General features: G+C 33.9%; 1 protein-coding gene across 1 annotated transcript in view; it reads right to left on the bottom strand.

Annotated features, from left to right (window-relative positions):
- Positions 1-11,976, bottom strand: part of LOC150095982 (mannosyl-oligosaccharide 1,2-alpha-mannosidase IA-like) — a 233,187-nt gene extending 221,211 nt beyond the window's left edge. The window contains 2 exon segments of the mRNA XM_090409444.1: positions 11,298-11,744; positions 11,746-11,976. Coding sequence (XP_090265570.1) covers positions 11,298-11,744; positions 11,746-11,976 — 678 coding nt within the window.
- Between the last annotated feature and the right edge of the window lie 1,954 nt (positions 11,977-13,930).

The following is a 13,930-nucleotide window of genomic DNA, read 5'->3' as shown; positions in this document are numbered from 1 at the left end:
TTGAATTATTCAAATTAACTATTGTTTTTGTGCCAATTACTTTATATAGAAAGGAAAATTAGATTGCACCACCATAGGCGTCTTCATTTCCTCACTGTATATTCCCCCCCCTTTTCCTTTAACTTTTATACAGAAAACTTAGAGACCAAAGCAATTAGTGATATATGTTGTAGAGTAGTGCCCTTCCTCGATGAGTCCTTGGACTCCCTGGAGATGTCATATAATAATAATAATAATAATATGTATAAAGTACACATTAAAACAAAAATCCTTTATAAATTCATAATATATAAAAATTATAAGAGAAAAAAAATTATTCAAAGTTAAAAATCACAGCTACACGCAGGAGTTTTTATTTTTGTTGTTGTTGCTGTTATCATTTTTTTAAAGTTGATATGAGTTATATTCCTGATGAGACCAAGGCTCAGATGCATTTAAACATCCAGCATCTAAAAACATACTTCACTGTAGAAAAGGAATCTAATGACTACTGACACTTTCCAGACATTTAGTCACACAACTTTTCAGTGTCATTTACAGAAGCCAACACGTACACTTGAAGATATATATAACAAAAGTGCATATTCAACCAGCCCAACAATACAGTGTCCTAAAAAACACTAGCATATAGAGCCAATGACACAGTTCTAATCAGTGAAATTATCTAAACCATTTCTTTGGCCAATGGGCACAAACCCTGTAAAACGGATAAAATATTAAACACCTCCCTACCTTCATGATATACAAGATCACAGCAAAACTATTCCTATCCTCTGATATATTATTGAAAGACTGCCAAAGTACTACATAAATATAATTCCCACATCATTTTTAAATTACACTAATAACCCTTATCAATTTTCCTAAGGAAAAAATCCATTCTTTAGCAGATCCATGTATGTATAAAGTACTTGTACATATTAAACCCAAATTCCTTTATAAATTCATATTATATAAAAATTATAAGAGAAATAAAAAGTATTTTATCTGATGTTAAAAACCACTGAAATATGTCTTTTTTTTAAGTGTAATTCCATAACTGTATTAAAGTGAATGCTAAAACACCATCTCATGCTAAAACAAAGTGCATAATGAAATTCATAATTGCACATTCTTTAAAAAAAGTAGAGTTATACATCTCTTACTTAACCTTAGCATATTCAATTCTTCAAAGCAACAATGGGAGTATGCAAATATTGTTGAAGAAGAGTGTTCATTTTAAGACAAGCTAAAAATTCAATTCAAATTGTGCATGGTAAACCTAAGCAAAATTAAAGTCAAGAAGTTTTGCTGAAATAAAAACCAAAACACCAATAACATAAACAGTTACGTAAAAACTAATCTAGCATTCCCTTAGTAAGTTTTCAGGTTTATTTTAGCTGATAAATGCAACTTTCAAAGGAATCAAATGATAAGTCACTAAAAGTGACTAAAGCTTTCATCCCAAAGGTACTGTATTAAATGTGCATTTTAAAAAAGAACCAAAAAAAAAAAAAAAAAGAGAAAAGAGAGAAAAGTAAAAAGATATTGAAATTGCAGTAATGAAAAAAAACAAGAAAAATTAATTACAGTTTTGAAAAAAAAACAAGAAAAAAAATTTTTATGCTGGACAAATAACATTGTAAGCTGTAGATTATCTGTAGAAATGTTCTTAGAATATCTTAAGCACTTATTCTTGAATTTCAGAACAATCAGTTTAAGCAGTAAACAATAAAAATCAGCTCAGTGTACCTAGGAAGCTTCACGTGTGAAGAAAAGCTCTGCAATTTTGTAATGCCTTGCAAAGGGAAATGCAAAACTGATTTTATCAGTATTATTTTAAATATTTCATTCTGACCTTGCTTACTGGAGGATCTGAAGTGAATTGGCTTAAAAAAAACCATTATTTAAATTAAGGGGATATTAAATCCCACATATATTAAATGGAAATGGGATATTAAATCCCACATAAATAAAGAGCATATTGAATATATTTTTTACATAGTGAGGGATTTTGCAGAATTTGTAAAGATAATAAGAACTAAATTTAATAAATAAATATAGATTTTTTTGCTATGTTTCTTTAAGCTTCATCAATGATGAAGGTCAAAGATGAGGCCCAGCACATTTAACTTAGGCTTTAACCAAAACATTATTAGGCACTTAAGAATTAAAAATACATGAGTATATTTAGGCCTATGAGATTTAAAAATAAAAATAATTACAATTTGATATTAGGATATCCTAGACTTCTGTTACAGAAATTCCATCACTATAAATTCAGATCAGGTTGACATAATCTGAAACATTCATCTTTAAGATAATTCAGTAGTCTACAGATGATTAGTGTTGTGATTATGCTGATTCCAACCAGAATGGTGGTTTTCTAAGCTTAATATAATTTGGATATTTAGATATCCACTTGTCTGCTGAATGACCAGTTTGACCAAAGTAGGATAAAATGCACAAGCATGACACCTGGTAATAGTTAGATAGAAACAAGTCTACTTAGAACACTGATTGTGAGCAAAACTTATAATGCCATGCAGCTCACAGTTTTTAGTACTTTCAGCCCTGGTACTTCAAAATGGCATCAAGTTATAATATACTCAACAACTTTTTTTTTCTTTTTCTTTCCTGGTGCTTGCACTAGAAAATTAAGTATTTACTTAAAAACATAATGGACATAAAATTTACAGTGTTAAATGGTCATAAAAAGTATAAGTGTTAATCATTATGGTAGGCTTTTAGACTATAGTCCTATTAATGCTTAATAGCAGGTAGTGCTATTAAGCAATTAATGCTTAATAGGTTTCCAACCATTCGTTTGAGAGGGCCTAAGTTCGATTCTTGTTGTAAAGAGAGAAATATATATATGAGTTTTTCAATTTAAGGCGAGTTAGCCAATCTCATACAGAGATAGAAAGGTTTTTTCTCCTGGAAACTTCGATTTTTAATCCGTGTACAGATAAATCAGCCTCAAGAACATGCAATTTCAGACAAAATATTAGCGGCAGTAGGCAGTAGATGGTGTGTAGATGATAATGGTAGTAGAAGTTCTGTGTAGTTAGTGGATTAAATGGCAGAGACAGAGAGTTGTAGAGTGCCCTCCCTCAATGAGTCCTTGGAGGTGTTACTTAATAATGATAAATGTTTCAAACACTGCTGATTGTCAATTAAATTAAAACAAAAAACAATATACAGTGGATTCTGGTTATCATATAATTTGGAATTTGGAATAGCATAATTTGGCCCAATTAAACAAAATTGTATGTCAAGTGTTTAAAAAGTATACATTACTGACATAGATAAACTTAAAAAATTGGCTCTAATTAAAGTAAAATATTTGCCATAAGAATAACTTCATTTATATACTTATTAAACACCAATGCTACTCTGCATTGGTGTTTGATAAGCAGTGAATGATGATCGAGCATAGTCTGTCTGGAGTTTTTTTTTTTTTCTTTTCCTCTCTAACTGACTGTCATTAAACAAAATCAGTGTGTACATATTTAATGTAGATATAGTATTGCTTCCCTTCATTAAACAGAGTTGTAATCAGGTAATAAATTTTCTAGAGTGGCATCTTCATCACTTTTTCTTCTAATGTCCTCGGATGTTTTGCTATAATTTTTTCCTCAAAATCTTCATTTTCATTATAGATTGAAGACTACAGTCAATGAATGCAAACACTTCATAGTTTCTGATGTGGTTCATGTCTGAATGGGACATGCATCATTTTCACCATAGGCCATATCTGGCATATCCATGATTGAATGCTTAAAACCAGTGCGCAAAAGTTTTAAATGATCTTGTTATTCCCCACCAGCTATTGGTGAGGAATAAGCAATAAGCCAGCACAAGTAACTTTTATGCTAACCTCCTCAGCAGTTATCAAGAACCAGTAAGTTTTTTCTTGATTTCTGTTGTAATTCCATGTCCCAATTCATAAGCAAATTCTTAAAAAATTCATGTCATACACATTTTTGCATCCACAGTACTAAACTAGTAAACTCTCCTTTCCTTTAAAGCATTGAGGCCTGGCCCTTATTTCCAATAACAGCTTTCATTTATCAGTTCCTGAGATATCGGAACAGTATAGCACCGCTTCTCGATCCATTGCTTTCAATAATCCAAACAACGTAATGTGTTTATAACATCAGGAACAATCCAATGTGACATGATAAAATAGTCTTGTTTTGTCAACATGCAGTGTTAGAAAAATTATGTAATCTTGCTTCAAAAATTTAGTGCTGGTGACATTTGCAATGCTGACAAAACAGGATTTGGCTGGACCAGTTAAATGGCATTGTGTCCCAAATAAACAAAGGAAATTCTTGTTATATTCTTATTTTGTGTTTGTTCCTTCTAACTTGTCCCAATAAAATGGCTACCTGGATTAACCAATGGACCGATTAAACAGAATCCACTGTACTTACTAACCTCAGCGATTCAAAGAATTCTTCAATATCCTTTGTCATTCTGCATAAAGAGAGGCCATACGTTTGCAAAACAAAGCCGGCCTGGTTGGCTAAGTGGTTAGCGTATCCGCTCTCCAGCCAAAAGGTTGTGAGTTCAAATCTAGCCGTGGGCACGGATGTTTGTGATTGTTTGTGAAAATACTAGTGGTGGTCGGCAGTAGATGGCGTTAGTGTAGATGATGAAGGTAGTTGTTGGTGGTGGATTGGTGAAGATGGAGAGTTGTAGAGTAGTGCCCTCCCTTGATGAATCTTTGGACTCCCTGGAGGTGTTATGTAATAATAAGAAATTGCAAGAAAACTGGATCTATAAATCAATATTATCGATATAGAAATTTTTAACAAAGGTATAGCACATTAGTGGATGGAGTAAAGATTAGATAATCTTTAAACCCTGCTTTAGAAACTAGGCATAAATGTTTTCAACCATTTCAGGTCTCCTATAATAGCGTGGTGAGCTTACACCAGGTGATGACATTCAACTACTACCTAAAGATATTCACAAACATCCATGCTACTACAATAGGATTGAACCTACAGCCTACTGACTCTAGAGCAGATACTATCCACCCAACTAACTATATCAGCTTGTGTCAAATGTAAAAAAATTAAGCTTATAAATATGTATTGAAATAAAACTAATAAATAATAAATGCCCTTTGTTCTGCAAAAGTATGGCAGCTCTTTATTCAACTCTAAAACTTTAAGCTTTGAAACTCCTCTATGATCTACCTCTAACTCAAATTTACCATACTTTGCTACTCTTCTACTTATAATAATCTCTAATGCCTGTGTGGCCCTCTGTTAATGTTTCCATAACATTAAACTTCTATAAAAATCATGAAAGCTAAACTTTAATCACTGACTAAAGGAATTATTATATGCCTTTATCTCTCTCTCTCTCTCTCTCGCTCTCCCCCCCTCCCCAGCCATTTTTCTGAAGAGTTAATCTTTGGCACAAAGTAGCTTGTTTTCTTCAGAGAGGACTGAAATAACAGGATGAAGGGAGGGGTTTTGCTAATGATAGCAGACAAACTGAAGCCAAAAAGAGTAGAAGGACATCAGGGGGACAGGGATGCAGAGGGCTGTTCATTTGAGGCTATCTAGTGTGAGATAAAGGCCAACAGGATGAAATATATAATTGGTTGCTGTTATAATCCAGGAGATATGAGAAAGAATGTAGATGACATGTACTGGCAAATTAGTGAGTGCAGGTCAAGTAATTATTATTATGGGGGATTTCAACTATTGGGACACAGATTGGGAGGACGAATGGTCACAGGGAGGGAAGAAAATGGAATTTATACACCTGCCAAGAGAATTACTTGAGGCAGCATGTAAGGAAGGAGACAAGGTTTTGAGTGTGCTGGATCTGATCATAGCATCAGAGAACTTAGAAACCAATCTAGCTACACTATATCCACTTGAGGAAAGTTATAATGTATAGTCTTGACCTGGGAGATTGCCAGACATGCAGAACAACTTTTTATTAAAAATGGGTGCATGTGGAATTACAAAGCAGGTAATTATGACAAGCTGAGGAGTCAGCTTTCAGCAGTGCCATAGCATAAGAATTTAGAGGGGAGAGAGAGATGGTGGTGGTGCATGGGAGGCAGTCAAGGGTGTTTGAAGAAAGAAGTATAAAAATGTCTACCTAGAGTCCGTAGGATAAATCACATGGGAGTTGGATGAATAGTTTCATTAAGCAGGAGCTGCAGACAAAGAAACAGTTGTGGAGGGATCATAAAAGAAAATGTGATCAGCATGCCCATGAGCAGTACAAGGTACAGGCAAGAACAGTGTCATACAGTAAGGAAGGCCAAAGCAAATTATGAGAGAAAGCTAGCTGATGAGGCCAAAAGAAATCATTAAGAGGTTCATTTGCTATGTGGTAAGTAAAAGAAGGAATGACTATGGAAGGTGACTTTAATAAGTGCTGATGATGAAGAGGTAACAGAAACAAACAAAATGATCTGTGCTTAAGTTTTGTTGAGCTGGAGAAAACATACAAGGTGCTAAGAGAAAAGGCTTTCAAAATGGAACTGAAGGAAGTAAAGAAAAAAATGATTTGATGTAAAATCAAGTATAAGACAATCTGGAAATATCAAAACTTAGCTCTTTGCTTTATTCAATTTAGTTCAGGAATCCTGCAGGATTCCTGAAATAAACAGAATAACAAATTTAGCATGAAAATCCGCAATAAAAAAAAAGATTAAAATTTAGAAAACAGTCCAGAACATAACTTGAGCTTCATTCTAAATGAAGAGCCTACAGAAGTAAAATATTTCACGTATTTAGGCACAGTTTTTAATGAAAATGGCAAGTTAAATCTGGAAATAGACAACAGAATAAGCAAAGCTGATAAGGCAGAAAGCCAGCTGACTAAATTTATATGAAATAAGAGAGAAATTAGTCAAAACACTAAACTAGCAATATACAAGACAGTGTTCAAACCAATTTTAACTTATCGATCTGAGAGTTCATTTAGAAAGAAAACAGCTGACCAAAGACTAGAGACCACAGATATAATAGTTCTGAAGAAAATTAAAAGAGAACAGATGTCAGAATCATTAAAAATGAAGATGATAGGAAGGAACTTTACATTTTAGCTTTCTGGAATGTGTGAGCAGAGCTAACTGCAAGATAGAAGAAATTAGAGCCTCACCATCTTATCTTTATACCGCAAATTGTAAATCTCAGGTAGAGATCCATAATAGTCAACATCCTGGAGAGTGATGGCACTTGATAGGATAAGGCAGTCCTAATACCTGCCTAAGTTTAGAACCATTACATTTATTTATGACAATAACACCAACAAAAGTGTAAATCTATGGCACAACACTGAAGGTAGAATTAACTAATATGAAAATCTTGCTCTCAAGACAAAGCATACTATTTCAAGCCATTTCGGGCCTTTAAGTAAGCAGGATGATGGCCTTACATTAGGTGATGAAAATTATCTATCACTCTATGACTTTTATAAATATCCATGCCACAGTGGGATTTGAATGCATTATAATGCAAGCATAATAATAACCCTATTATGTAAAGTGATCATTATTGTAATAGTCATTATTAGCTCAAAACTCAAACTAAATAATATATATATTTTAGTCTAATTCATTATAGCAAAATTAAACATTAAAATAAATTCATTATATTAATGTGCTTTTGCTGTCATTTATCTTTATTTTCTAATGTGTGGATGAAATGTTCATAAAAGTGCTGCTGGTGTGAAATTAGAAACAAATACATATTTAGAAATTTACAACATGTTTTGGATTGAAAACTCAACTAGCACCACATCTATCATGCTTAAACTTATTCACAGTAAGCTCTGGATATTGGTCAGAATAAAATATATATATATTCTGACTCTTTTTTTACAGATCCCAAGAATGTTCTTTTCTATGCCCTCTTGCTCTGCACTCATACATAATTGCCTATCCACTAAACTCGGGGGGGGGGGTGCTTGTCAGCAGTGTGCTCCATATTTTCACCACTGCTCTCTCAAGTACTGACTGCTGAATTTGCTGAGAAATAAGGCTTGCAAACAGTTCTGGCCATAAATGAAAAATCTTCCATCATGCACTCTTGAGCAGAACAGGATTAATGAAAACTACTGCATGATACTCATTCATCCACACTGACTGTAATCATGGAGTGAGTATATATATATATAAAACAGGGTACTAAAAGAAAGAGTTAAAACTTGCAGTGCGCTGTTATAAATGGCTAAGTTACAAAAACTTTAAATAACAGAGTAATATGGCCAATGTGATTTTGCTACAAATGGATTATTTCATGCCCACTGCTTTCAGAAGTGAACTATAGACTCAAATACACAAACATCATTCAAGAAAAGATGAAAGAGTTTAAAAACAAGAACCAAACCTTGGAGATTCAGAGGTAAGACCTGAAGAAAACACTGATTCAAGTCAGAGAGACATGTGGTATAGAAAAATCTGAACTCCATGGTGGAATCAAGAAGTTAAAGAGACAACCAATTAAAAGAAGAAAGCATGTTGGAAGTTCCTGGAAAGTAAGTCAGCTTGTTCTCTTGGAGAGTACAGAGAAATATGTACAAAAGCAAAAGTACTGTGTAAACCTATATATCAAATCAAAATCAGCTAATGCCTTTTTATTCCCGTATATAGGAAGTAGGCAAGGCCGTTTTAGCCCTATCTAACTTTTGGAGACTGAGTGCGCAGTTCAATCTCCACTGGTACCCAATCAGAGATAGCTGCCCAAGGCTATCACTAATTAAGTGGCACACAGTGAAGAGAGATGTTCCATTCCATTCCACAGCTCTACAAGTGCCGCCATCTCTTGGTCCCTAACACTCGTATTTAATGTCTGAAATAATGTGGGTTCTACGGTCGATTTTCTTGAGTTTACAGGATGAAAAACCAGTGTTTCTGGGAGAAAAAACCTGCTTGCCCGTGCCAGAGATTGACTAACTCAGGAACCGGCCAAAAAAAGGCTTAGAAAAATTTCTTCTAGTCACCGACTAGATTCGAAACCAAGAAGTCTTCCTTCGTGCGGTCAAGCACTGTGGTGTGCAAATGCCACATCCACTGAGCTACACAGGCTCCTAAAAACCTATATACATATAAATACACACACACACACACACACACACACACATAAATCAAGGGAAGACTTTGGTAAGAACATAGAAAATAAATACCAGGAAGGTGGCAAAATATTCTGGAGGTAATTGAAGCAGCTTAGAAATGGAGGAAAGATTACTAAAGGAATGAAAGGGATTATTATTATTATTATTTAGGCCTCCGTGGAGTCAAAAGACTCATCGCGGGAGGTCCCGCCTAGGAAACACAAAGTCTATCATACCACTTCTTAAACTCATTGACCATTCTTGCTCTCACCACTCTATCAGGAAATGCATTCCACAGTTCAACCCACCCTCCATGCAAAGAAACACTCCTCACCCTCTTGCTCACAGATGATAAAGGTGACATGAAAACTGAAGATAAGGATATCCTAGATTTTTGGAGTATATTTCTAACTAAATATATTTTATATTATAATATTCATAAAGAATATGCAAATATGATGAAAAACAAACTCACTGCAATCCCAGTATAATCCTGTGAAAAAAATTCTACAACTATTTCATATCTAAAGTATACCAAAAGCATAATGCACCATACTGTTGCATGTACACATTTCTCACAAACATACTGTTGCATGCGTGTGAAAAATGACACTTTTGCTATTGAATTAGCTCCAGTATCTACACAGGCCCCATTGTCCTAGAGATGAGATATCAGTAAACATATAACTAGACTGGAGAGTGAAGCTTCATAAGCATCCTAGAATGTGCTTTGCATTATGGGATACCTAGAGCAACTTGTAAAAATCAAGTATTATTATTATTATTATTGCATAAATGTCTGGTCATGAATACTTCGTATGTAAATTTGTTTGATTCCACTAAAATGAAAACAAGAATATATATATATTTTTAAACTATTATAGACTATCCATTTCAGTGGAAAAACTCTGCCAACTACTCAAGTTTCTATGTTTGCAATATCATTGCAGCCATCATCTCATCATAGAAAATTAGTTAAAACTGTTGCTACTCAAAACAGAATATTTTTTCTTGTACTTATGCAAGTTCAGGATAGTATTTTCACTCCTGTCTAAAACTGCTAAGAGTTTTAAACCCAAATAGCATTGTAGTGACTTGTTGCTTCACTTTATGAGGCCTACAACAGGTGCTTAATCAAAATACAGACATTAAAACATATGAACAAAAAAGTGCAAAAATCTTCAAAAGGAATCAAGATTTAAATGTTATCTGAGAATGTAATGTTATCTAGTAATGTTGACAATATGCAGTACAGTATATGCATCAGTGGGGAGATATGCCAGTGAACAATGCAGCAGCACTCTTAATATGAAGAATTTAAGATTAAACACAAAAACTAATATATATATATACGAATTTCTATATTAGAAAAGAGTTTTCCATGACAGCAAGATTTTTTAACAACAGTGATAATGCCCATACAATAACGTAGTTAGGAAAGGTGATGTAGCACTGCTTCTTCTAAGAACAATATAAAATTAAAATTTATCTATATGTATATGTGAGACTCATCATTTTCAACAGTGCATTAAATTTTTACTAAATATTCAATATTTTAAATGTAAATTTGACAAATTCAATAAACTATATATATGGCAGTTCGGTGCAGGGGGAAGGGGTTCAAGTTGTTGAGCTTCTAGTTCACACCTAATATACAAGCGCTAAATAAGGATCAACTGCTTATAATAACTCAACTTCAACTATACTTATATTTGATATATGCAATCAAAATCTGACTAATTGTCATTTATTAAAAACACCTATTAGGATGCGAAAATTGGAAATGCAGAAGTCGCTAAGGATTCACTAGTTATAAAATAAAGTATAATCGAATAACAAGTTGATATGACATTGTGCTTCCTTATAAATGCAATGATATATGAAACTAGTATGTACCGCAACGAAATGCTCGATCACGTAACGGGCGCGTCATTCATACCAATGATAAACGTTTTCGTGTTTCATCGTTTCCTTGTCTTTCCCATAGCGTCGCTCTTTTTAAATCTATTGTCTGCTTTAAAAAGAACGCATTCCCTAGCTGTCAAACGATATAACATATGGCAGGCCGGCAAAGTTGCCGGCTTCAAATAAGAATAATACTTTCATATTATGCTAGAGCTAACCTTCATTTATAAACAATATGCATATTTGTATACATATTAACAAATGTGTATAAATTCCACAAAATGTTTGCCATATAACTTCCTATATATTTAACTTACCTCTCTAATTTTATTTCTCTTCTCTCTAATTACGGGATCTTTTGGTTCTCCTCCTTGTGTTCCAGGGCCGCCCGGATGATCGCGAACAATATCACCAAAGTTTAAAGCAATTTCATTTACATTTGTATCTACCTGTTTTGGAAGCAAACCATCGGCCAGTTTGTCTATTCCTTGATCCTCAATATGAGGGCCCGGTTGTTGCAAACCGTCTGATAATGAACTAACCTGCTTTAAGTTTTCTTTTCCTTGGCCTTCAACTTTTAATTGCGGCCTTTCTACCTGAGCTTTATCCATATTTTCTTTCAAGTTTTTTAATCTCTCTTTTTCAAGATCTTCTTGAATTTTAATTATTAATTTAGCTCTATCTACAAGTTTATGTGGATCTATATTATTCACATCGTGATGCCTTACGACATTGATGCCTTCTTCATTCTGCGGAGGAGGGGGGTAGAAGAAGATCCGGACCTGCATCTCTGATGTGACGATAAGCAGTATTGATAGAACCAGATCGCAGTTCTGGAAGGAAAAAGAATGTTCCGATGCAAACTGTTAAAAATGTTGCCAACACTAATAAAACAATATATTTTTCACGCAGACGTAACGTTTTCCTTCCAGATGATGTAACGGGAGCACCATTTATATACCTATGGTAACTAGGCAGTATAGAACCCGCCGCCATCTTACATGTCTGCGTGTAATCAGACTATCAACGTGTTTTGCCTAACGTTGTCTCATGATCAACGGCGTTCGTTCTGCCCTCTTGTACTCAAGGTTACCATGCATAAAAGACAAGTTTTTAAAAAATATATAAAATTACAATAGAGGGCACCATAAATGAACTGTTTAAAATCTATATATGTTTCAAATATTTTTAAACTCTCCGATAAAAAAAAAATACAAAATGAAACCCTCTGAAAAGCAACTAGTTAGCCATATCTGCAGGTAGATCTTATAAATATCTGTTACCACATTATACGAATCCAGCACAGGATATGTTTCTTGAGTAATAACAGAGAATCTTGCGTCCACAAAAAAAAAAAAAAAAAAAAAAAGCAGGAAGAAAACAGGAAGACTTGTAATAAATTTTCCAATTTTTGGGTGGATTCTTTTTAAATCCGTATAACATTCTCTTGCTATATTCTTTGGAATTAGGGTTGATAATATTACCCTCTCCTTATGAATTTTGCATTTCACAGCATATCAAGTTATATTTATTCTCTCATCCAGAAACATATGTACTAAGAGTGCAAAATAAATGAAAAGTAACTGCTAAGGAAACATTCTAAATAATGAATGAAGATAGGCTACAGAAAGCGAGTAGCCATATCACTAGCAAAGATTGGATGCGTAATGTTGCTTAGGCCTATACAAGACTAAGTGGCATTAAATAATCGTAATGTAAATTCCAATTACGTGCTATCCAATGAGTGTGCGAAAAAGTTTTTTTTTTTTTAAATCTCCATATGTCATCAAACAACTCACCTTCAGATGAAATAAAATTCATGATCTCCTAGAGAGAGAGTTTAAGCCACAATCTTCTCATCCAATGAAATATCTTATTTTTCCAACTGCACCTGTTAAGTTCCTTTCCTGGAGATTAAATAGTTAATCAATAACTTAAATGATATTCTTCAAGATCAGTGCGCAGCACATTTTGACTGCATTTATATATGGATGTAAATAATGGCATACACGGTAAGAAAATCAATTGTTGCTGATTCAGTAAATAGTGTTTATCTTATGCAAAGGAAAATCAGTTAGTTCTTATCTTATAGCATTATTTCATTTGGTACAGACATAGAAATTTAAGCATACCTACGTCAGTTCAACAAAAGGGCGATATAGAACTATGTAACTATCTATGCATAATACGGGACCTAATAATTCTGTTATTTAAAATATTCATCTCACCAAAAATAAAAATAATTTCCAATTGGCAAATTTCTAAATTACTAATTTCCAATGAATTAGTACAGGATCTTTTCTGAGTTTCTTTTTCTCAGCTGTTTCCAGAAGTAGGCCTGTGTAGGCCATTTCTCGGTGGAATTGATGTTTGCATTCTCTGCGCTAGGCCGCCCGAATATAGACTTAAGTTCAAGTCTAGTCGCCGAATCATGGAAATTTTTCCAAGCCTATATTCGATTGGTTCCCGATTAGTCGATCTCTGGCACAGACAAGCGCGTTTTTTCTCCTGAAAACTCGGGTTTTTCATCCCGTAAACTCAAAAAAATCAACCGTAGAACCCACATATAGTAACATATCCTGTTAGGGTTAGGTACCAAAAGATGGCAGCACTTGTTTGCCAGTCTCATCATTGATGCCACCTATAATTAGTGATAGACACTGGCCAGCTATCTCTCATTCGATACTGGTGGAGATTGAACGGCCCACTGAGTCTCCAAAAGCTAGATAGGATTTAAAGGCTTCGCCTACCTCCCATAAGATAACAAAAGACATTAACTGATTTTTTTGCTTAATAAGTCAGGCTCTCTGTGATGCAGAATGATGAAAAATGAAGATTGGGTGTTTACTAATTTCCAAAAAAATACGACTTATCCTATTGGGAAATAAAACAAAAAATGTTGCAAATTTATCAGATAAATCAATACCACAAATGTAGGTGTGTGAAAGTG

The sequence above is a fragment of the Typopeltis vanoorti genome, chromosome 19 (assembly GCF_054136105.1).
Source record: "Typopeltis vanoorti isolate ZY-2024b chromosome 19, IOZ_Tvanoo_1.0, whole genome shotgun sequence".
Lineage (NCBI taxonomy): Eukaryota > Metazoa > Arthropoda > Arachnida > Uropygi > Thelyphonidae > Typopeltis > Typopeltis vanoorti.
This window is presented reverse-complemented; position numbering and strand designations above follow the sequence as displayed.